General features: G+C 35.0%; 1 protein-coding gene across 1 annotated transcript in view; it reads right to left on the bottom strand.

The window, feature by feature from the left end:
- PLEKHG4B (pleckstrin homology and RhoGEF domain containing G4B) overlaps positions 1-26,254 on the bottom strand; it is a 202,267-nt gene that overhangs the window by 23,741 nt on the left and 152,272 nt on the right. The window contains 6 exon segments of the mRNA XM_074279211.1: positions 12,927-13,179; positions 19,583-20,466; positions 21,944-22,108; positions 23,059-23,175; positions 24,773-24,911; positions 25,663-25,805. Of these exon segments, the coding sequence (XP_074135312.1) occupies positions 12,927-13,179; positions 19,583-20,466; positions 21,944-22,108; positions 23,059-23,175; positions 24,773-24,911; positions 25,663-25,805 (1,701 nt within the window).

The raw sequence follows: 26,254 nt of genomic DNA on the forward strand, positions 1-26,254 counted from the left end.
AAAATGCATGACTTGTGACTTAGTGAGAAAGTCACAGAAGAGAAACTAGTAGTTAGTTTACCGTGAAAATCTTATGACTGATGGTTTAGATACAATTTCCTCTAAAAACAAAACAAAAAAAAATCACATTGTCCTTTGTGATTATTATGCAATACAGAAATTGCAATTTATGGACAATAATAGTATTTTTGATGAGCTGAAGGGATTTTGCAAAGGGGTTTTTATTGATCTCTTGCATACTTATTATTAATGGATTTAAGTCTATTGGTTAATACAGAATGATCCAAGAGTTTCTCTAGTTAAGCCATTATTAGCATAGATGCTCCCATAAGAGGGGAGCATCCTATCCAAGAATGCTTTTTTTTTTTTTTTGGATATCTTTTTATAGAACCTAATAGAGCAGCTAGGTGGCATAGTAGATTGAGTAGAATCAGGAATACTCATCTTTCTGAGTTCAACTACGGTTTCAGACACTTACTAGCTTGTGACCATGGGCAAGTCACTTAATCCTATTTGCCTCAATTTCCTCATCTGCAAAATGAGCTGAAGAAGGAAATAGCAAACCACTCTAGTAACTTTGCCAAGAAAAACTCAAAACCTTAGGACTGAAAAATGCCTGAATAACAAATAGCATCTGCTATAGATGTATGTTGAAAAACTATATTAATTAGTTTGGTAAAAACATGATGTTGGACAAAATGACATTATGCAGGGCATACTGCATCCACACCCACAGTGCTATTAATGGGCTTGCTGTTGAATGATATTACAGGAAGTTTTGTGACTTAGCAGTAGGGTTTGCCAAAATGCATTAACACTATTATTACAAAATGATGTTGGAGCAATCTCATATTGTGGCTCTGCATAGAAGAGGGACACCAGCTAGTTAATTGAGTAATTTTCCTAATTCTGAGATGAGAGAAAGGAGATTCACAGCAAGTTATACAACATAGTTTAATGTCAGGAATACGATGAATCCCTTTAGAAAGCAGGGTATATTCCATTTTTGTCCTCAAAGAAAAATGATACTGCTTTTCAAAGGGTCAAAATAAATGAGGGTTATCTGAATCTAGAAAGAGGAATGTGGGGACTGAATATGAGAAGAAAATGTTTACATCACAGCCCTGGATGGCATCTATGGACAGTAAGTCATTCTCATGGCATATATTCTTATGTATCACAACATAGTATTTTCACCTTTTTTGTTGTTTGCTTGCTTTTTTTTCTAATTTTTTTCCTGATTTTTCTTCTATAGCATGATAATTGTGGAAATATGTATAGAAGAATTGCACATGTTTAACCTATATTGGATTTCTTGTTGTCTAGAGGAAAGGAAGGGGGGAAGGAAGGGAGGAAAATTTGGAATACAAGGTTCTTCAAAGGTGAATATTGAAAATAAAAAAATTATTAAAATTTTTAAAAATAAAATAAATGAGGCTTAGGCCCATCCTAAAAAACACGAGCTCCAGCTCCTTATTAGAGAGGAGTCCTAGTGCTTCTTTTTGTCTCTCGCTCTCAGAGAATAAGATTTATTTTTTGTGTGATTCTGGACCCTTCCTAGATTTGGAAAAACCCTCTTCTTAGACATAGTATTATATTGGATTTGGAGTAGCACCATAGTGTACCAAGGGCTGAACCTGAGTCAGGAAGACTCATAACCTTAGTTCAAATATAGTCCCCAGACACTGACTAGCTCTGGGCAAACTGACCCAGGGCAATTAATTTAATCTTGTTTGCCTCAGTTTCCCCATCTTTAAAATAATGTGCAGAAGAAGATGGCAAATCACTCCAGTATCTTTTTCAAGAAAAGCCCAAATGAGGTCATTAAGAGTGGGTAAAATTGAAATGATTGAACAACAACAAAATAATCTGATTCAGAGCAATAGATGCAGATGAGGAGAGATGGAGGAACTGAGAGTTTTCTTTGGGGGAAATAATTGCTCTATTCAATACAAACTTTTATAATTTGGAAAATGGATTCAAGAAATCAAATTGCAAAATCTTATTCTCTTAAACCAATCTTATGGTTTGGACAACAGTATGAGTATGGTACATGTAGTGTGTGTGGTATGACTGTGAGGTGCAGTATCTTGCTTCAAAGGAAGATATTTGTAAAGTTTTTGCTATAGTGCCTGGCATATGGCAGGTTCTGTATAAATGTCTTATTTATCTTCCTTTTTAAACAAATATATTAAAATTCATACATACAAGCGAAAGTTGTTTTTCAAAGGGAATCATTGCCTTTGAGAAACTTTCTATCTTTTCATCTGATTCTTCTTCTATTGCTCAAAATATCTCTGAGACTTAATCTTTTTCGTTTGCCTTCAGAGTCTGTACCACTTTCTTTGCAATATACTCCATGGTGGTAAATATACAACATGTATGAAAGGATTTGATTTTTGGAAATGGCCCTAAATTATGTGAGGTCAAATTAGCCTGGTCCAGTGCAGAGCTCACTGGCTCTGGATGTAGAGAACATGTATTCATATCCAGCCACTGATGTCTAGTACTTGTGTGTGAGCTTGAGTATACAATAATATAACAACAATATTTTAATATAATATAATATTATAATATATGTGACATGTATAATATAAAATAATATAAAAGAATGTACCTATATCCATAAATAGAGCCTTCTAACAGTCCTATAAACTGATGATTAAGGTGGATGATTAAAGTATCTAGTGCTGATTTTGGTTGAAAAATGAAACACAAATACATCATGGATATAAAATAAAGAGGTTGATTTTCTTGTGAGCCTTCAAAACTGGTTCTAAAGACCATTCTTATGTTTCCCCTTAAGTTTCAGGGAGAGTATATTATCTCAGCAGCTTGTATCTATTTGTTGAAGCTAAATACATATTTGTAAAGGTAGAATAATCAACAAGTGTTCCTTATTAAATTCCAGAACCATTACTGTTTATATTTATTCTGCAAGTTGATCGTTTTTAAGAGCTTATGTAGATTAGCTACTCAAAAGTAGCTGAGTTTGGAGTTCTGTGTCAAAATTTAAAATGTCGGGGAATTTGAATATATTTTCATTTATTTGAAAGCATCAGTAATTTGTAAGTGGATTATCTCACTAAAAACCAGCTAGAGATATCCACTTATATTTGTGATCCCTCCACTAAGTATTGGTGTGACTTTAGACAAATCATTTAACTTATTTTGGCCTGGGAAATAAGAAAGCCTTACAGAAGTTTCCCCCTGCTCTGTGACTTGATGAAAGAAGTCATTCAATCTGATCATTAAAATGATTAACTTTGATAATTAGAAGCAAAATCTAAATGAACAAGCATGCTTATTGTTTCCCCCTATGGAATGTGCATCTTTCATCTCTGGCTAAAACCCATTTTGAAATTCACTAGAACTCCCAAAGTGTGCATCTAAATCCCATTCTCATGACATATCATAGAGTCACAAACAGAAATGAGTCATTTCTAAGGATAGCTTTTGCACAGATTAAAAAAAAAATGGTTAATTATCTAGAAAAATATAAATTACACTGTGGGTAAAAGAGACTGTCATTCATTCATGTAATTTGTTTAAACTCATTCAACTTGTTTTTTGGGGAGTTCAAATTCTAAATAGGAATATAACCTATAATCATTGGACTATGGAGTTAAAGCATGAATCTAGAGGTTGTCTGACCATATCATTTTACAGATAAGGAAACCAAGGCACAGAAGGATTATGTGATTATATAAAGTCAAACAGAAAGTTTTTGAAGATACAACTCTGAGTTCTTCTTGCTCCAGTTTCAATGTTTTGTCCCTTTTATCCCACTTCAGAGGCCACTAATTTCTCTTTTTCTACTTTATAGCCAAGTGGTGCACTGGAAAGAGCACTGGGCCTGGAGTCAGGAGGACCAGAATTTAAATTTAGCCTCAGACACTTTTTAGTTTCATAACCCCCTTTGGTTTGTTTCATTTTCTACCTATATAAAATGAGTTGGGGAAGGAAATGGAAAACCACTCTAGTATTTTTGCTGAGAAAACCCCAAATGGAATCATAGAGAGATGGATATGACGGAATGTAACATTTTACAGATGAGGAAACCAAGGTCTAAAGAAGTGGAATACTTTGTCCAATGTCACAGAGGAGTAAACACTAATGACCTCACACCTGGACTTTTGCAATAGGTGGATACTGAGTCTTCCTGCCACAAGTGTCTCTTCTTAGTTCAGTCCATCCTCCGCTCACCTGTCAATGTGATATTAAAGCAAAAACCTGACTGTGACCTCCTCGCTCAATAAACTCAATGGCTCCCTATCACCTCCAGGATCAAATGTAGAATTCTGTGGCATTCAAAGCCTGACTTCTCTACATTTCCAGGCTTCTTACCACCCTTACCTCCCACATACTCTATTCTCACTGTTCCTTAAACAAGACATTTTTCCTGACTGAGCATTTTCACTTGCTTGAAATGCTCTCCTTTCTGGTTTCCCGAGCTTCCTTCAAACTCCAGATAAAATCCCACCTTCCTCAGGAAGCCCTTCTCAACCTCCTTAAAGCTAGTGCTTTCCCTCTATTGACTATTTCCACTTTATCTTGCAGGAAGCTTATTTTCACAAAACTATTTGCACGTTTTCTCCCCCATTAGAGTGTCAGCTCTTTGACAGCAGCAAATACATTTGGCTTTTCTTTATATCCCCAGTGCTTAGCAAAGTGTTTGACATATAGTAGGTGCTTAATAAATGGTGATTGATTGGCTGAAATAAGCAATATGTAGCATAGGTTCTCTGATTACAAATGCAGTGCATTTTTGTGATTTCCACTTCCCTTGCACTTAGAAATATAGTTCAGTTAATGCTAACAGTGGCTCTCAATCATGCTTTATACAGAGCCACTTCTCAATAGACAATTATTGATTTGATTTGATTTCCAGTAAATGTCAAGACTACTTAGGATCTGCCTCTAAAATCACTTATACCTGGTGATGGGGAAATGAATTCTAAATTCCACATTAAATGGTCTTAATTCTGCCCTTGGGAGGATGCCTATATTCATCTAGGAAACAAAGAGAAGTACTTTTGCAACACTATATCTATTTTTATAGCCAAGTGTTTTGGTTATAATAACCCCAAGGGAAGTGATTTGAGTTGTCTTGGTCACATCTAATTCTCATTTTATTTGAGTTTTTGGTTGGGTTTACACAGCATAACGAAGTTAAAAACTCAGCATATCTCTTCACAATTCTTACTCCAACATTATACTTTTTGGATAATTCAAGAAATGTGAAATATACCTAGGTGATTGAGGTTAGGTAGAAGGCATGTATTTCTGAGGTTTGGTTCATAATATATTTATTTCTCGGAGAAAGAATAATAAAATATAGAAATTATTACTGCCATCACTCTGATAAATTTTCACACTAATGATTCTCAGGCACAAGGTGCAACTTGCCCCTAGGTATATGGCTAAATTAACCAACAACTTCTTGTTAGTCCTTGTTGAGCCTTGTTGCCAATTAGGTACAAATCCCACTATACTTGTGTTGGTTATCACATATGCAGATTCAGTAATTTATTACCATTTGTGGGGAAAAAAAACTCACTTGATTAACAGGCACCAGTATCAAAAATCATTAAAAGTACTGAAAGGGGTTGGATGGGAAGGGATTTGAGCTGATTGAAAGTCAGTGTGATAACCTGAGGATAATGGTTGCTTTGAAGGCTCATATGGAGAAGTCTAAGAAGTCTATGACTACTAGATATAGTGGTTACCCATGCTCAATTTAAATGCCACGTTCATCATGATGCCTTTTTTTTTTTTTTTTTTAGTTTACATTCTATCCCACATCCTCCACCTAGACTTAGCCCCATCTTCCAAATAGTATCTCAATATTATCTTACCTCTGAGATTGTTTTGATTATTTAAACTGCTTATGTACTTTTAAAAAGTGTTTAAAAGTTATGTACTTTTAAATATTTATGTACAACTTTTTTTTTCATATTTTCTTTATTAGATTGTAAATTCTTTGAGGGTAGAGACTGTTTTAGTCTTTGTTTGTATCCTCAGGATTTAGCACAGTACTTGGAATACAGTGAGAGTTAAATAAATGCTTGTCAACTGTCTACCTGATGGATCCCTGGGGGAGGATAGCTATAGCGGATCCTAGACTTCTGTGCTCATTTCACATAAGGTCCATGGAAGAAATATGAGTTATGAACAGATGCAGATGAAAAACCCCTTTTGGGAAAAAAAAAAAACCTCTCCTTTTTTTCACTTCAACTGACATTTATTAAGCACCTGAGGTATATAAAACACTGTGCTAAGTACTGGAACAAACATGAAATCTTGATAAAATAATCTTTGACATCATGGAATTTATAATGTAGGAGGGAATGAGGACCCATAAAAATTACCATATTCTTAACAGCAGGGTTTTTTTTTTTTCTTCTCTTTTGGCTTTTACCACAGTTTCTGACACACAGTTAATGTTTAATAAATGATTTTTCATTCATTCATACATTGATATACTTATATAGGTACATATTATCTCTCCTAATGGAATGTAAACTCATTGAAGATAGGGAATGGTTTTGTTTTTGTCTTTTTGTCTCTAGTAACTACGATGTATCTGCCCCAGAATCATTGCTTAATAGATGTTTCATTAATTGATTAACAATCTTATGTGAGTCCTGAATCCTAAACACTTTTCAATTCTATTGGTGTTATACCAAAAAAAAAAATGTGGAAAAGGAAGGGGACTGGGCTTCCTTAAATTTACAAAACTGCCCAGGAACACAGCTGTGTCATCAAGAGTCCTGCTATCAAAGGGACCTGGGATAGAATAAAGAATGTTGACAAATGTAATGACAGTTTGCAGAAGAAAGATTCAGAGAATCAAGGAAGAAGAACAGAATGACCTTTAAAGAGTCTGCTATTTTCTACTAATCCCCTGCTAAACTTCTTTAAGAATTTAGCCAGTCAGTCAATGGTAAAATTTCAATTTAACCAATCTTATGGAGATGAGGGTTCATTAGGAACTTGCTATACTTTAAGGGAATTTTCTGCCTAATGATGTCTTCCCCCTTGTTAATGGCTAAAACCCCTTTTCTTGCTAAAAACTCTTAAGGATTTAACCTGCTGTTAGCTTCGCAATAGAATCTTTGCCTTTTGGGAAAAAAGATTGTACTATTTTAGCTAAGATGAAGTATGAGGTGGAAAAGAAGGCTTTGTTTGGTCTAGCAGTGAGGATGGTTTAGAGATATTGGAAGGCAAGGTAACTGAATACAGTTTAAACACTTTTTAGTGGGTCACTGAAGAATGTTAGAAGGAAAAGTGTCACACATGATTATCTTATTAATCTACACTGATAACAATTAACACTAATAATAGCTAGCATTTATTTAGTTCTTTGGGGTGTTAGGTGGTACCATAGTGTATAGAGTACTGGGTCTGTATAGTATATAGAGTACTGGAATCCTAAAGACTCATCTTCCTATGAATGGATGTCCATCAGTTGGAGAATGGTTGGGTAAATTGTGGTATATGAAAGTTATGGAATATTATTGCTCAGTAAGAAATGACCAGCAGGAGGAATACAGAGAGGGTTGGAGAGACTTAAATCAACTGATGCTGAGTGAAATGAGCAGAACCAGAAGATCACTGTATACTTCAACAACGATACTGTATGAGGATGTATTCTGATGGAAGTGGAAATCTTCAACATAAAGAAGATCCAACTCACTTCCAGTTGATCAATGATGGACAGAGGTAGCTACACCCAGAGAGGAAACACTGGGAGGGGAATGTAAATTGTTAGCACTAATATCTGTCTGCCCAGGTTGCATGTACCTTCGGATTCTAATGTTTATTGTGCAACAAGAAAATGATATTCACACACATGTATTGTACTTAGACTATATTGTAACACATGTAAAATGTATGGTATTGCCTGTCGTCGGGGGGAGGGAATAAGGAAGGGGGGGGTAATTTGGAAAAATGAATACAAGGGATAATATTATAAAATATATATATATATATATAATAAAAAAAAATTTAAAAAAAAAAAAAAAAAAAAAAAGATTCCCATACACCCAGATACGAGCACCTTCTTCCCCCCCCCCAAAAAAAAAAAAAAAAAAAAAAAAGACTCATCTTCCTGAGTTCAAATCTGGCCTCGAACACTTAATATCTGTGATACCCTGGACAAGTCACTTAATTCTATTTGCCTCAGGTTCCCCATCTGTAAAATGAACTAGAGAAGAAAAGGGCAAATCACTCCAGTATCCTTATCAAGAAAGCCTCAAATGGGATCATGACCAAAAAAAAAAATAACTGAACAACAATAACAACAACAAATATTTAATTCTTTAAGGTTTGCAAAGCATTTTTCATAGATGTTTTTCATTTTATTCTGAAGTAGATGCTTTTATTATCCTCATTTTACTGGTTAGGAAACTGGGACAAATGGAGATTACTTTGTCCAGGATCACACAATAAGTGTCTGAAGCTGCACTCAAAGTCAGGTTTCCAGATGCCAAGTCCAGCAGTCAATCCAATGTTTCAATAGAGATCCCTTAGGAATGGAAGATTTGGGAAATGGAAACTATTTTGCCAAAACACATATACATTTTTTTTACAAATGGGAGAGGGAAGTACTAGCTGATAATCACAGAGCTGGGTGATATTATTTTGAGGCTTTGGGGAAATCTTGTGAAGTTGAACAATAAAACCAAGGGATGGGCTTCTCCTAAACCACATAAAGACAGTCCTAAATAAGAACTAAAACTCTGTCCTGAAACACCCTCATTCAAATATCCTCCTATCCACATTTAAGTGTTAGATGCTTAATCAATACCAATTGTGTTTACTACATGACAAGGGCCTGGTAGAAACATTAGGAAAGACAATTATTTAGGAAAGACTCTTCACTCATTTATTTCCCTCTAACCTTCAGGGAGACCTGGGAGACTACCCTGAGGTCTCCAATTTCATCATCTCCAGCTACTTTAGAGACAGTTTGAAGGTAATGTGGCTTTTGGCATCAGGAATGACCTCACTTCGAATGCCACAAAAAATTTTCCCCTAGGCAAGTTATCTAACCATTAGGAGCTTCGGTTTCCTCATCTGTAAAATGGATGAGTAACAGCACCTCCATCATATGGTTGTTGTGAGGTTCAAAAGGGAATGTACATAATGGACTTCACAAATCTTAAAATGTGATATAAGGACAAGCTATAATTATTATGTAAGCCAAAGATAAACACAGGCAACCTCTGAGTTAATCTCCAGAGTCCAGAAACCATGTTTAATCATGATCAACCTTAGATGATTTCCTTGTAATAATGTGATATCTCCAATAGAAATAGCTATTGAAAAGATGCTTGGAGCTCCTTCTCCTTTACCCTTGGGAAAGAGATAATTGAAAGAAAAAAGACTTGAGGTTTAAAGAAAAGAGAAGTGTTAAAATGGAAAAAGGAAAAAAAGAAAAAGGAAGGAAAAATGAAAAATAAGATTGTAAATAAGTAAAAGTAGATTTTTTAAAAGATAGGCCTTTAATCTTTAATTTCACTGTGATAGGGCCCATCTTGGCAAGAAAAAATTTTGTACCAAAAATGTACACTGGAACTTTCTCTTCAACTTAAATGCTTTGAGAGTCATCTAGAGTCACACAGTAAGTAAGGATCTGAGGCTAGATTTGAATGCAGATCTTGACTCTAATTTCACTGTTGTATCCACTAGACCACTTAACTATCTCTCTATTATTAACCAAGAAAATGTTTTCAGAGGTCATGACAGTACTGTTGTGGCCTAGAATTTTTATTTTTTTAAAATAGTAAGATGTTAACATCTGAAGCTGCTGTTGTTTATAGGGCTCGTGGGGGTGGGGAAGGAAGAAGAGGAGATATTAGATTTTGGCTCCCTTCTGAAAGCTTCCATTTTGACATCTTATGCATTTGGTACCTGACGATCCAGAAGCTTTTCTTATATTGGTAATGTTATCCAGGTTATCTGTAGTACTTTATTTATTGATGGTATTTGTGTTGTTTTCATTTTGCTTGGCAGACCCTAGTCTCCAACATACTGCTAAGGAGATGACAGAAAGACATCTAATAATTTCACTTTCTCTTTCTTTGGCATTAAGCTTTTGCCATGGGGTGGAGGGCAGTCAGGGATTGCCATCTTTCAAAATGTCTTGACATTCTCAAACCCAGCATGATTTTGGCATTACTTCTCACGCACTTTATGTTTCTACTGTTCAAAGAACAAAGAAACAATAGTTCCAAGGAACACATGTCATTATTCTCCTACATCTAAATAGATTGAGTCCCCAAGTCCCAAAGCAGGTCTTTAGCCATCACTCATAGTGACCTTACTTTCTGACCTCTGTAAACATCAAAAAATGACTGCGATTTTCATTGGTAATCAATGGAGGGGAATTGAAGGGAGCTATGTAGTTCTTGACACATTCTGTAGCTTATCCACCATTACTCAAGATATTAAAAGGGGGCATTAATAACCAAAGTCTCATTAATCTTATTATCATTATCTTCTATGGGACAGGACAACTGATATATCCTCTTATCTCTACTCCTTCTTACCCACATACCACAGTGAGAGCAGGAAATTGCTTTAGAATTTAGGAATGAAGGGAGTGAGTTGTGTGTTTTGGAGAGGGGGAGGGTAGGTATAAGAAATAGGACTTTGAGATGTCATGAAATGGATGGAATCTAAGAATCAGAGGCTCTTAGAATGTAAATTAATATCAGAAATTATGTAGTACAACTTTTACCTGAATGAATCCAATCTACCTGACAAAGGACCATACAATCTCTGCTTGAAGACCTCTGGAAAAAGAAAGCTCATTACCTCCAGAAGTGGACCATTCTACTTTTGAATAGTCTCCAATTGTTAGGAATGTTTCCTTTTATTTAGCAAAGTTCTGTCTCTCTTTAATGTCAATCCAGCTGTTTTACTTCAGCCTCTGGGACTTTCATTATAGCTCCTTTTTTGAGTATAAGCTTGTTGTTGTATGTGGTGGGATTGAGTAACATTTTATTTTTGTATCCTTAGTACTAAACAGTGAATGTCACAAGTTACTGTAACACATGGCTTTTGTATTGAATTAGACACTGGAAGATAAATCCTTCATCTCCATATTCTTTTCTGCCAGATAATATCTATAGTTCTTTCCATTTCTATCTGTATGTCATAGTTTTGAGTCTCTCCTAAAATGTCGTGTCAAGAGCTTGGAAACAATACTTCAGATGTGCTCTGACCAGGAAAGAGTAGATCAAGATTATCACCTTCTTGGCTGCCTAAAATCACACTAGTAATTTTTAAAAAAAAATTGTTCTGTTTTGGTACATCATCAATTGCTTGAGTGGTATGGAGCTGGCAGATCTGTAAAACCCCTAGCTCATTTTCATATGAGCTGCTGTCTAAATACTTCTCCCCTATCCTGTATTTAAATAGTTAATTTCTTTTGGAAATCTGATAAGAGAGGATAGAGTGTTATGAAGAGATGGAGTAGGACCCTTGGCCACATGTGTTGGTACAGACAAGGGCAGGACCATACATTTATTCCTCTGAAATGTCATCCTATTAGATACGACCCATTATTTCAGCTTGTTAAAATCTTTTTGGAACTCCCTTCTGGCTTTGGAGTTTTTGAGACCCAATTCCCTTTACCTTGATTTGCCTCAACAAAAGATAATAGAGTGAATTAATGGAAGAGAAATATTGGGATTATTTTAGATAAAAATGATCCATAAATATTGGAAATTACTACTATTACAACTTTCAAAACAACATTCATCCTCATGCAAAATCAAATATTACTCCTTGAAAAATTTCACAAAACTTAATTAACTTATTCTGTTTGTGTCTATTATTGGGCTTTAGAAAAATAAGCTCTGAACTTGCACATTCTGATGAAAGGACAAAACAAAACAAAAAATTCCCAATGGTCCTAGGATAGAAACTGAAGTCGCTTTCCAATTTGAAGGATCATAGACTGAGTTCTGGAAAGTTTCTCAAAGGTCGAGAGGCCATCTAGTCCAATCTACTATTAAATGATGAGAAAACAGAGAGTAAAGTGACTTATCCAGAAGGTGAACTGAATTGAAAGTAACCATTCCTTTGTCATAACCTGAGCTCTTCATATTCAAACACAGAGATCATAGAGTACAATTCTGGATAAGGAACAGGAGGTGTGTCAGTAAGTAGGCTAGTCCACAAATGAGATGTCTGCGAAAGTATTTTGAAAACCACAAAATTCTATACAATTCTACAACATTCTTCTTATTTTTACTGACAGGCACTAGGAGGCCAACAGCAAGAGAATCCAAGAGACTGCATGCCTACTTCATCCCCTTAGAATGACTAGTCTAAATAACACTTCAGCAGAATTGCATGTGTTTAACTTATATTGGATTACTTGCTGTCTAGGATAGAAGAATGGGGGGAAGGGAGGGAGAAAAATTTACAACACAAGATTTTGTAAGGATGAATGTTGAAAACTATCTTTCCATGTATTTTGAAAATAAAAAGCTATTATTAAAAATAAAAAAATAAAATATGCCTAAAAATGAAAAGAGGAAAAATGGGAAAAAATTAACACTTTTATAAGCCTGTTAGAAGAACAAAAAATTTGTTTTGGCGTAGACTTTTTTGTTTTGCAAATTGTCTTGGATCTTCTATATACATTTCCTGACTCAGTAGTGTTTCCATCCCAAGCATCTGAAAAATTCAACTTTACTGTTGTGGGCAAACAGGACTATTCACTATCCAGGAGGAATTTTTAAAACTGGGAAGGACTCACCAGGTTTTCATTAGCTAGACATAATTTCTTCAGTGAAACCCAGAACAGGTAAGGAATACAGTAATTCTCTTGGTAATCCTAACACTTGGCTAGCTGTAGATACCTGAAATCTTGGGAGGACCAAGCCTTCCTAGGAAGGGGAACTTACATGTCTCAGAAAACAGTGGCTGACAGGCAAGGGACAGTCTCTGCAGTGCTCCAGCTCTTTTAGAAAATACTGACAGTGGAAATCATAGAGCTTCTCCAGGTTCCCAAAGATTATGTTGCGCTTCCCTCGCAAGTCCTGGGGCAGGTCCATTCTTTCCATTTCTGGAAAATAGTTGTCGATGATATATCCTAACGATCTAACATATTCCCTTTCAGTGGTGATCATTTCATCCATTATATGCTGCACTTTATTGCTGGAAGACACAGAACATCTGTTTTGAACATGGACAGGTCATGACAATGTCTACTCAGCAGTCAAACATGGTGAGGGGTCCTTGGGGTGCTGTCATAGTGGCTTTGCTTGGGTTTTATAAAAGAAATTTTATTTAATGTTATACATGTCATACATAGGAACAAAAACAGGCTTAAAGAACTCTGTTAAAAAAAAAAAGGAAAGCAATTACTTAACAGAAGCAAAGAGGTAAGCTAGATTATAAATAGATTAGTCACATGGTCAAAAAGATAATCATTTCATTCACTTCTAATTTTCAAAGAATGAATAATTCTACACAGTAAAATATTCATAGTTTTAGTAAATGACCTAATACCATGGTTTCCCTCCCTTCCTCCAAGATAACCTCAGAATTGACCAAGACAAGGTTTGTGGGTAGTATAAGGAAGATGAAATTAGCATGACATCTCTATTTCTCCCTCCACTTGAAAAATTAAATTCCTCTATGCAACTCAAAATAAATCATTACAGCATGAATCTCCTTATTCCACAGATAATGGAGTTTTCTAGCATTAAAAAAAATGTGAAGTTACAAAAAATAATTTTTTTGGTGCATCCTTCCTCTCTAATGCTGCACCCTTGAGGGCTATTTTGCCTTCTCTAATCCTTGGGATTGTTTTTTTTGAGGTAGGAAAACAAGAAATGGTAGAAAGTAAAAAAAAAACAACAAAAAAAACCCCCACAACACTATTTGATTTTAGAAAGATCTTTCTGTGGCAGGAAAGTTTTCCATATTATTTATAAAAGGCAGTATTGTCCTTTTCCTACCCCAAATAAAGAAATAAAGAAGACAAGTATAATATGACTGAATTCTTGAGGGACTCCATGCATCAAGCCCCTAAATTTTAGGTTTGGAAGAGATTAAAGAAGTCACCTAAACCAAACTATTCTGAAACAGGATTTTTTTCTAAATGATATACCTGACAAAATGTCACTCAGTTTTTGCATTAAGAGTTCAATGAAGGGAAACTTACTACCTGGCCAATTATACCTTCGGATGACTCTAATTATCTTGAAGCTTTTCAAGCCTAAACTTGCCTCTTTATAATTTCCATCCACTTAGCCTAGTTCTGCTATCTGAGGTAAAAGAAAAAGAAAAAGCTTAATCTCTCTGCAACATGTCAGCCCTTCCAATATGTTGACAGCTCTCATGTCTCCCTTTCAGTCTTTTCTATGTTAAGCATCCCAAGTTCCTCAAATGAGTCCTCTTAAGGATGAAACTTGAGATTTCTCTGTTTAAGTCACCCTCTTCTACTCACTCCTCAGTTGCCTAAAACATAGCACTGAAAACTTTACCCCAAAATGCCAGATGTAGTCTGATAAAAGCAGATAATGGGGCTATCACCTCATTTTTACTGGATCTTATGTTCTTCAAAGTAATCTAAGATTGCATTAGTTGCTCTGGGTTCCAACTCACACTGCTGACTTTTATTGACTTTATAAGCCATTAAAATTCCCAGATATTTTTCAAATGATCAGCTGTCTAGCCATGCTTTCCTCACTTTGTACTTGTTATTCGAATTTTTAAATCCAAATGTGAGAGTTCACTTTGTTCCTATTATATTTCATCTTATTAGATTTAGCTCAATCTTCTAACCTATCAAAATCTATTTGAATCCTAATGCTGTCTTCCAGCATGTTAATTATCCCGACTTTACATTGAATATGCATATCTATGCCATTATCCAAGCTATTAATAAAAATGTTGCATATATTTTGAGTCAAAGTGACTTTTAGTTCAGAAATATATGCAGTTCTTGGAGTCTTAAACACGAGTAGTTCTATAATTAAAGAAGAATTAAAAACATTCAACAAGACAAAAAAATTAGGTGAAGCTAATGAAATAAATGGGAAAAAACTAAGTTTTGATTCAAAAGCCAATTATTCAAACTCAAAATGCTCTGAAAAATCCATTTTGTCTTGTAGTCACAAATTCAACCAAATAAAAAATTAAGAAGATAAACTGTGGATGGAAGGCAATAGGCTTCAAAATAAAATGGGACTCCAAAGATACAGGAAAAGAAATGTTTCAGATCAGGTCAGGAAATAGTCAAGAAAAGTTCAAGACACCCAGCTCAAGGAGGAGGAATGATGGAACTCACAGAATATACTTATCATATAAATGTCCACAGGAAACTGTCCCTGAAATAATCCATTTTACAATAGGATTGGGAGATAATTTACTACAACGATAAGTGTATTTCCTATCAGGAAGCAACTGTCTTAAAATGTGATCAATGTGAAATGCGCTGTGTCATTAGAAATTAAGACATGTCTTGAAAGACTGCTAAAATGAAGAAATGGGATATTCTAATCCTAAACATATAAAAAGGCTCATGGTCCTTATGGGACATTTAAAAAGGAGAGAGAAAGTGAGAATGTGTCATGGTGTCTCCAGAGTGACTAAGTGGGGGCCTGAGCTAAAATATTCTATGTGATTCAAGGTGTGACTCCCATAGCTTGATTAACAGTACCTAAATCTATTTAAGTGTGTTGTAATAAAATTTGGATTTGGTTTTGGAGTCAGATTGTCTGGGTTATGAGCCCAGCTATGCCATTTGCTACCCAATGTAGCAATGGAGGAAACCACTAAATCCCTTTACATAATAGACGTTATATAAATCTATAACTTGTAAGAGATCTTAAAATTTTGAACCCATGAATCTTCTAACCTTTTTGCTGTGCCTCTGTATTCAGGAAATCCTCTCCTAATTTTTATTTCATTCCACAAGTAGGTGTCCTTCCTTGCAAGAGACTATATTATCCATTTGTAGTTCTCAAAACCGAACAAAGTGGCCTTCTGGTTTAAAAATCAATTTTGTATGAGTTTGGCTAGTATAATTCCTTTCATCAGATTCCTGCATGAATTGATAAAATGGGTGTTCCAACTATAAACTCAGCATGAAATCCTGGAATACAAATGAAAGGCACAGTAACTAAAGAGCCAAGCCTATGGGCTATAAGATTCATTGTTGTTTATGAGGAGAAATCAGTGTGTGATTACTTTAATATTATGTCCCAATGGATTTAGCTTTTGTACCCTTTGGCTTAAGTCAGAATCCAACCATATTTTCAAAAGGAGACCTAAATGAAGATAACTATCACCTACAGAAAGAGTGACAGCTTGTCCAATCCTTTAAAAAACGAAAACAAAAACTAAACTAAGTACTTATCTTGACTCTTTACTAGGATATAGTTAAATTAAAAGCCTTTTGAAATCCTCAGTAGTACCTGCAATAATTCAGTAGGGCACTGGGCTGGTAAGAAGGGATAGGGATAGATGCTGACTTGTCATCATTTATACAATTTGACAAAGTAATTATCAACTTACCTAATATCAAAAATGATATTCATAATGAGAAAGTCTGGTGATATTTGATTTATATTATAGATGGACAACACATTTGGTTTGCTCACTTAACTGGATAATGTTTTGTTTTGTTTTAAAAAATAATATGAATTGTTTAAATAGATTCAGATATAACAGATTATTAATAGCACCACTGGGTTATGAAGAGCTGGCCAGCATGGCTGAAACACATTTCTGGCAGGTATCTGTGCTATACCAAATTAAACTTTATCTAGCAGGCCAACAAAGAAGGAAACTGCTGTGTTAGCAGTGAGGATTTCCTCTGCTGAATAAGACTTAGGTGTTATGGTCAGTTTTAGAAATACTGAGCTACTACTACCTTTTTAAAGGGGGAAGCAAAGACTTGCAGAGAATTATTGATTTTTGTGCTTAAATTACAATGGGTTGCTATAGGAGCAGTGAGGGAAGAGAGGAAGTAGGGTACAACATTGAGAATAAGTTCCTTTTTCTGTCGTTAGTTTGTTAAAAAATCAATACCAATTTTATGTAGACTGCTAAAACTAATTTGTTTTCACGAGGAGACAGAGGTTTGGTGATTTATTTTAATGTTTTGTTGATGCCTTTTGTTTTTCATTAGTCTAGTGATTAAACTCAAAATAATAATTTAATTAGATTAAGGAATAAAAGCCAAGAATGAAGAAGAGTATATAATGATGGCATTCCTGATCATTCCTGAGTTTGTCTCTGTTGAGTTCTAATGTAAATAATTCCTAATGTTAGAAAATTTGAATTACCATAAATATATTAATGAAGCAGAGCTTTCTACCAATGCAAAATTCTTGAACCTATCCCCACAAATTTGTGCTTTGCAAAAAGACAATGCTCTTTGAAATAGCTTATCTATTCTCTATAGGGCAAATTCATGTCAGGAATAATGCCTTCCTCAAAAAGTGCAGGCTACTTCAGAGATGAGTAAGGGATGGTAACTAGGATGCTATGGATATGAGCTCTGCTGATAGCATCCTAAACTCAAACTCTTCCTTCCTGCCTCCTCTCCTAAAGACTTAAGTGCAGTTAATTCCTTGATTCAGGGGCTCATTATCAAGTTCACTAACAAACCAGGTTTGGATTCTCTTATTTGTCCTTCTTATATTGTTCTCTCTCTCTTGGCAACTGCATTACTCCTTAGAATCTCTTATAAAGAATAAGGAGGAGAAATGAGATAAAAAAACCAATAAGTGTGGCTACTGTCTCAGATAGAATTTTGGGACTATGCACACTCTTTTGAGTGTGTGGGTTTGCATCTGTATCAGTTTTTCTTTGGTAGGTGGAAAGAAGACAACAGCTATTGATTAGAATGGAATTTTGGGATTATCTATGGATTTTGATGATCTGAGTTAATCTCATTACCACAGATAACCTAGAATAGATTACAAGTTACCAGGATTGTAAAACAACTTGGGAAAAATTATATTTATATTAAAAACCTCACAGAGAAAGCTATATTGAATCTCATTTGTATTTGTAAAGACAGTCATTTAACATGGCAGGATAGATAAAAAAGGATGAGAAATGAGGGAAGTCCATTTATATAGGACCATTGAGAGACCACTGATAACCTTCGAGAGGATGATATTGATTGAATGAAGAAGTCAGAAGCTGGAATGCAGAAAGGGCTTAGGGCAGTGATAGAATGTAGAAGCACTGAATGTACACAGCTTTTTCAATGAGTTTAGCTGAGCAGGGAAGGAGGAATGAATAATGATAGCTGATGTTGGAATGCAGTCAAACTTTTTTATTTTTTATTTTTTAAAGAGGAAATAATCTTGGGCATGTTTGTAAGCAGCATAGAGGAAAATAGAAGTTAGGGAGAAATTGAAGATTAGAGAGAATGGGGATGATGATGGAAAGTACTTATAATACCTTCATCATAATGTTAGGGGGAAAGCACAGTGCCTGGCAAATGATAGGTGTTCAATAAAGTCTTGATGTATTGAATGGAAAGTACTTTGTATACTTTAACTCATAATAATGCCTTTTCATAAATTACCTTGAATTAAATTTATTTCTTCTTCTAAATTTAAATTTCTTCCCCCTGTAGAATATAAGCTCCCTGAGAGTAAAGATACATTTTGTCTGCATCCCAAGTGCCTAGTATAGTGCTTGGTGCAGAGTAAGTACTTAATAAATACTTGTGACTGATTTATTATTCCAAAAAATTACCTACATATTTAGTGATCTTAGGTGTGCATATGGTATGTGGTTTTGTGTTTTGCCATTCAGATGTCCTAAAATCTTAGCCTTCTCTTATAATTATTGTTCTGACCTCATCCTCCTCCTTGGATTAAGGTGCCACTTTAAGCACTAATGAAAAATACCTTTCTTTGGAACCTAAAGACAGTCAAACTCAAAACTATTTTGAAACTGCTGATAAAGAGGTTTAAATAAGAAAATATTATGATATGAATTCTGGTCTCAATTTTTTAACCATTGGTAAATTATCTTTATCCTTATTTTCACTAAGTCAATTTCTTTACAAACATTTTAAAGTATGACAAAACAATTCTCTCCTTTAAGAGACATGGTGCAACAGAGAAATTGTATTCAAAATTCTTACCTCTTGGCACTTAGAAGTAAAGAAAAAAGTTTTTTAAAAAATGTAATTAATTTTCAAATCATGATGTTAATTTGATTACTATATTTTCTCCATCTGGACCAGAAAAACAAGTCTAGTCCAATGTTGGTGTAATTACCAGCTCGACAATTAATCAGTGCCAGTATTTCTGAGTCTCTACACCACAAGGGAAAGAGGAAACAAAATGAAATATTTTCACTGATTCCCATCTTTAAAAAATCAGGAAAATATTTCTGAATATTTTCAGTTGATTCAAAACAAACTCATGTCCTTTTCAGGCTGACCAGAATGTTTTTAGATCTTGGAGTCAAGAATTACAGTTTCTACTTTGCAGAAAAGCAAAGATACAGTTACAATTTGTATATTTCTAAAATCCTCTCCTCCCTAGATTCAGAGGATTGAGTGGTGGTCATTTCTCACCTTCCTACTCTCTTTCTTTCCTCCTCAGTATGATGAATCCTGGAAGGGGATGACAAGCTTCGGTTCCTACTGACCAGAGGGCTCTTAACATTTGGCCTTTGCCCATGTTTTTTCTCAGTAGCCACACTGCTGGCCACTTCCAGTCCTTTTATATAAACACCAGAGTATCCATGTCGATGCAGCTCACTGGGGCTGTTGTCAAGCTGAGGAAGCTCAAAACTTTGGGTCTTCTTCATGATCTTTTTGAAGGGGTGTTTCCTGTGGCGGGTTGTTGGGGATTGAATAGGTTCAGAGTAGCAAGTAGAGATGTTGTCCATATCCTCCAAGGGAGGACCAGTCCTAGGGAGCCCCCCCAACAGTGGAGTAAGGCTCGGTGAGGGTGATGTGCTAAGAGGAGTAAACATACTGGAACTTGGCCCCTCTGGCTCTGAAAGAGCCTGTATTCCAGAAAAACTGGCTCTCTGAGGAAGGAGCAGTCTATTGTTTTCCCAGAGGCTATTCTCAAGGTTAGTAAGAGAAAGTCCAGGAGACTGACCATGTTTCCGCAGACCTTCAATGACAAACTCATGTTCCACTTTTTGACTTGCCTCCAGTGGACCCTGGCTTAAAGACTGTCTGCCAGAACCTCGAATGGCTTCAGAAAGTACCTCTTCCAAACGATGTTTGGTTTGCTGACACTTTAGCCATAAAATATTCCACTGTTTCTGTTCCTTCTTGCTACCAAGGCCCAGTATCATCTCATTCACTTTGTGGAAGTTTTCAGCAGATACTTTAGTAGCCTCTTGGTGGTAGCTTTTTAAATATTCTATTACTGATGGAGAATAATTAGTCTCCAGAGAGAGATGTTCAAGGTACTCATTGCAATGGAGCATCCATCCGTTTGCCTGTATCACCAGAAAAGAGGGTATGGATTAATCAGAGTTTCTATAAAATTCCATATAACTACAAAGTATCCTTATTTCCTGAGATATTTCAAAGTAAAGTGGCCCAGTAGGACAATATTATTTCTAGTATTGAGATTGCAAAGCAGTCAAATAAGGAACTTGTATGATGTAAAAAGTAGAAACAGACTCACCACCTAATTCTCAGCAGTAACTTCCATATAAACCATGTTCTTTGCTATTGCATAGCCCAGACAGAACTTACTATCTCATCCTCTATTAGCCAAAGTCCCCAGTAATGGAGAGCACTGCTCAGGCAGCATGAAATTAAGAGTATGGTTTCAGAATTGTAGAAATTTACAGTTAAAAGAGGTTTTAAAGATCAACTAATTCAAATTCCTTATTATATAAATGAAAAAAATTAAGACTGATAAAGGTAAAGTTATTTGCTTATGGTTCAGGTTTGGTATCAGAGCCAGGGCTAGACCTTTACTCATAATCCAGACTTCTCTTGCTCCTTCTCACGGCTGCTGTCTCTTAAAGAAAATCTCTTCTTGAGGCAGATTTTGATGTTAGTAGTCCAGAGAGGAAAATGATGAATATTGAATTGGTTGTTGTCTAGCCAAGGGATTTGGGGCAATAATGAACTTCAATCGTTAACAGGAAAAAAAAAAAAAAAAAAGATTTATTTATTCAGGACAACCTTGGCATAAAGTTCAATATGCTTCCTAAAGTTAACAATATAGAATCTCTGTTTATGGCTAAATTATCATCTCTTAAATTAGAAGGCTGGCTATATTTTAACTTTACATCAATAATTATATATATATATATATATATATATATATATATATATATATATATATATATATATACATATATATATATATATATATATATATTTTTTTTTTTTTTTTTAAATCTTGCTGATGAGGATATCCTTTCCTTTGGCATCTGTCATTATCCATCTGTGTCATGTCATCTTGAGTGATTCTTGTTCACATTCTTTCATAATTTCACATAGAAACATCTACCCAACATACTATATATCTTCCTCTAGGTTATTTAACATTTTGTGCTAATACTGATGTCATTTAGTTCCTTCAACAAAATACAAAATTGGTCATTGGATAAAGATAGAACATTTAGATGAAACGAAATTTAAAGAATGTTTATAGTTGATTTCAAACTTCTGGAAACAGAAGGAGAATGCACAGGACTGAATATGATTTTTTTTTTTTTTGATTGATCATTGCTGTGACCAAACAATTCATTATGCATTAATCAAGATATTGGTGCATTACATCTCCATTGTCAGCTAGGCCCTGAATGGCACAATCAGTCCAAATGAGACTGCGTGCAAAGCTTTTCTAACTTTATAAAGCCAGATGGAGCTTGGGCATAACTTTAAAGAGCACCAGAATGAGACCTAGAAAAAAAATAATTTCTTCACATTTTTTAGAGCTACTGAATCTCTTACCGTCTCATAAAATTCATAGAGATTGGCCAGTTTCTCCAGCTCCCCTTTCCTTCTTTCTGTTTGACTGATGATGTCATTCAGGTATCTTTTGAAGTTCTGAATTTTTTCTTCCATGTTGGGTGAGTTATTATCTTTTACCAGTTGTAGTCCTTTCCTACAATATTGCTGTAGTACCAAGAACGAAACATCAGTAAAGTCAAATTCTGGAGTTTATTTTATTTTTTTTACTTAAGATGCCACATTGCATTTTTTTCTAATTCTATACTGGACAGATACTACTTTCCTCTAAGATCACTAGTGACTTCTTGCTAAATCTTTCTAGTTTTTGCTATCCCCAACTTCTTGGAAACTCCTAAAATTTTTGACTCTGTTCCTTCATAGATATACTGGGTCCCATGATAAACATTCTACTGATCTTCTGATATTTTTAAACCTTTCTTTATCTTCTTTAATCTTTATCTTCCTAGTTCTTTAAGGAGAGGGTACATTTTCCTAAAGTTCTTTCCTCAGACTTCTCTTCTCAGACAATTTCATTTTCTGATCCCCACTTCCCTACCCCAATTTATAGTGGCTCCCCCAAATTAACTTGTATTTATTTCATTTATATTTTTCATATTTTTCTATGTGGAAGATAGGGACTGTTTAACTGATATGTTTGTAATAAGGCCTAGCACTTAGACATTTAATGTTGATTAACTGATTGATTGAATTAGAGAGATACTGTTTGTGGTAATTTATACTCATACCTTTGATGCCTATTTTTTTTTTTTTTTACCTTGTCTGTGAAAAATAGAATAGAATTTGTGCCTAAGGCATTTAGTTACTATCATAGATAGTAAAATTTGATGAATATAAACTGATACCACTTAAGCATCCTTATACCATTTTATTTACATATGCATCTAACAGATACTGTGGTATGAATAATAGAGATAACTGCATTCCTGTCTTCCAGCAAGAATCAAGATCAATTTATTGCTTAGACATTCAAAGCAGATTCAGATGTCTATTTAACAACATAAGTGATATTATCAGAACACAAAAAAAGTATGATAATGATAGAAAAGAACACTTGTGAAGGCCACAATGGAAACGACTCATTCCATAACACCTACCATCACCATGTCACCAAATATCCGAAATTCTTCTTGCTTTTTCTTTACATTCTCCAGAGAAAGTAGATCCAAAGGACCAAGATATTTTTCTCGCTCATTTTCAAACCATAGTTTGATCTAAATAGGAAAAGAAGATTAAAACAGTATTTTTTTTTTTTTAAGTGCATGTAGGACCTTGGCCCAAATAAAATATCATGATAAAATGAGGCCTTTTTTTTTTTTTTTTTTTAAATTCCCTGGAGGCACCATAGTGCCTCAGAAGAATCTAATAACCTCATGTATGTGAGCCAGCCCCCCCCTTTTTTAGGAAATAGTTTTACTTGTTTCATAATGGAATTACATCATCATTTATAGGCAAAAAGGTATTTTAAATTTCTGTTAATTAAGTTTTGACTAGACATGCATCAATCACAATTGAACTGTATGAAGAATTAGCCCTGTTCTTTTAAAAAAACACTACTATGCGGGTAACAAGTTAGCAAAGTAGACAGAGCACCAGCCCTGGAGTCAGGAGGACCTGAATTCAAATCCAACCTCAGCCACTTAACACTACTAGCTGTGTGACCTTGGGCAAATCAGTTATTACCCTACCAAAAAAAAAATATCTAGAAGCAAAATAAATAATAAATCAGTACTATGTGTTTTCTAACAGGGCCAACTGAAAGATAAAGTTTTTGAATAAACAAAATATTCACTAATGAGCTTATGTTCTCCATTTTTATTTATACAAATGCTCAAAGCACAAGAAACTGTCTTTGGTTCAAACTTACAAGTTTCACCGTTTAGAAAGGGGACCTTGGAATAACAAATTAAGTGGATTCAAAACTTTCAGGTTTGGAATGTTTGGATGTTATGAGAGGCAGTGTTAACACAATAGAAAGAAATTTCATTCAAGTCCTCTTTCTGACACTTACTAAATGTATGAACGTGGGCAAGTCACTTTACATCTTAATAATCTTTAGTTATTCCCTAAGAATTTAAGTTACCAAGCAGCTGTTTTAACTGCAATAGGGGAGGGAAGCGTCTTTATTGGAAGTTCCCTACACAAAGGAAACAGTAAGTAAGAGATGTAATTTCAAGAGTACTTTCCTCAAAGAATGTTCATAAAGCTGCTCAATAATTGTAGCCTTTAATATTCTCTGTGAAAGATAGAACTGAACTCCCTTTAAAATGGATGACAAACACCCAGCCTGTCCTGGATTTAACACAGTCCGCTTTCTTGTCATCTCCTCCATCTGGTGCCTATGATAGATTTACAATTAGAATCTAAAATTGTGCTTTTTTAAAATTTAATTTTAGAAGCAAACTCTTTGGACCAACATGGTCTGCTATGAAAAATAACAAGGTAATCTTTCTTGTCTTTGGAAAATAGCTGCTTTCAAAAAGGAGAGGCAATAGGTTACCAGATGCTCAGAGACAAATGATATTATAATGGAAAATAAAGGATTCAGGGAACCTTGTAGCCATATTAGACCGTCAGAGATAAGGAAAAAATGATGATAGTCTCAGGAGTGATTCTCTTCGTGACCAGGGCTAGAATTCTGGGGGCAAGAAATCAGCCCAAACAAAATGTTTTGAAAATGAACATTGGTGTATTGACTCTTCTCATTTTTTCCTTTCAAATTATACTTATTAATCAAGGATGTAGATGGCCAGATTGAAAGCCAGAGACTTGGATACCTCTTATTTCTTCTTTATCAAAAAGAATACTGACCTGGTTACAACCCTCTTCAAGCTTTCTTAATTCCTGCAGGCTCTCCAGCTGCTGAAGGCATTTATTAGATGACAGGACTAGTCTATGGACCTCTTCATCTACTTGGTTATACAGTCTGGTTATAGCATCCATAGCATCTCTGATGAAGAGAAAACAACAGCGATCAATACATAGTATTATTCAGACAGGCCTGTTGCAAAGAGAAACAGCTTTTTTGAATATTTCTGGGAAGGGTATTGGAATGCGCCAGTGCAATGATGACTCAGAGTAAGACAAATTCTAAATTTTATAAACTAAGTCTTGCTTGAAAGCCAGTACATGATCCCTCCACACAAAGCCATGGTCAAACAATGACCCTTTCACTCTCATATATATGTGCGTGTGTATGAAGTCTGCAATTCAGTCTCCTTGGAAGAGAAACAATAACTCTTGAGCAGCATGGAGCAAAGCTGAATTCCATGTCTAATTGAAATGGCAAGAGGAATTTAGGTAGGCGGAATGGAGTTTCCTAAGATGGAATCAAATTATAATATTGGACAACAAAGGAGAATTCATTCATGATCAAACAAGTCCTCTGACTCTATGGCAAATAAGATGAGTTTTCATTTTTCTTCCATTTGAGTATTTAAATAAAATTAGCCTGTTTTTGTTTTATATAAACAGATGCAAATGAGGACTGGCTCTGCCAGTTTATGGAGATTGTGGCTTCAAGGGGAGGAGAAGTTTGGGTTGTATATCTTACAATTGCTCTTTTTGGAGCAACAATTTCTAAGAAACTCAGCCATATGTGCCTCAGCACATGATATTAAGTACTGTTTTCGCAGATTCTCATTCTTGATTAATGTAAAATTTTGGCTCTTACCCAATGCTGCTTAAAAGTATCCATTTACCTGTAATCTTCAGTCACACAAAAATCTTCTTTCCGGAGCCTGGCCAGGACTGTGCCACCTTCTAAGCGAAGAGTTACCAGAAGAACATCTTCCAGAACAAGCTTCATCATTGTCTTATGTTTGTTGATTAGTTCTACCACCTCCTATGGGAGAGGAGAAAAAAAAAAAAAAAAAAAAAAAAATATATATATATATATATATATAAAGATATATGCAAAAAAGATATATTAAAATATATATGTATAAAATACAATAATATATATATATACAGAGAGAGAGAGAGAGAGAGAGAGAGAGAGAGAGAGAGAGAGAGAGAGAGAGAAAGGTTACATAATGTATTGATGGATGGGTGGTGCTTTGAAGTATGAAGCAATATTTAAGACTCAGGTGCTTCCTGTCTAAGAAACTAAGTGACAAACACCATACCACAGCAACAATCACCTGGGAGAAGACTAACTCCTCTTAATTAGAGTATCTTCCCTCTGTTAACTATTTCCTATTTATATCATCTTTGGATGCATTTATTTCCATGCTGTTTCCCCTATAGAGGGCAGGAACTCTGGACAAGTATACATGAAACAAGGTGTTCTCA

Source organism: Sminthopsis crassicaudata, chromosome 1 (genome assembly GCF_048593235.1).
Source record: "Sminthopsis crassicaudata isolate SCR6 chromosome 1, ASM4859323v1, whole genome shotgun sequence".
Taxonomy (NCBI): Eukaryota; Metazoa; Chordata; class Mammalia; order Dasyuromorphia; family Dasyuridae; genus Sminthopsis; species Sminthopsis crassicaudata.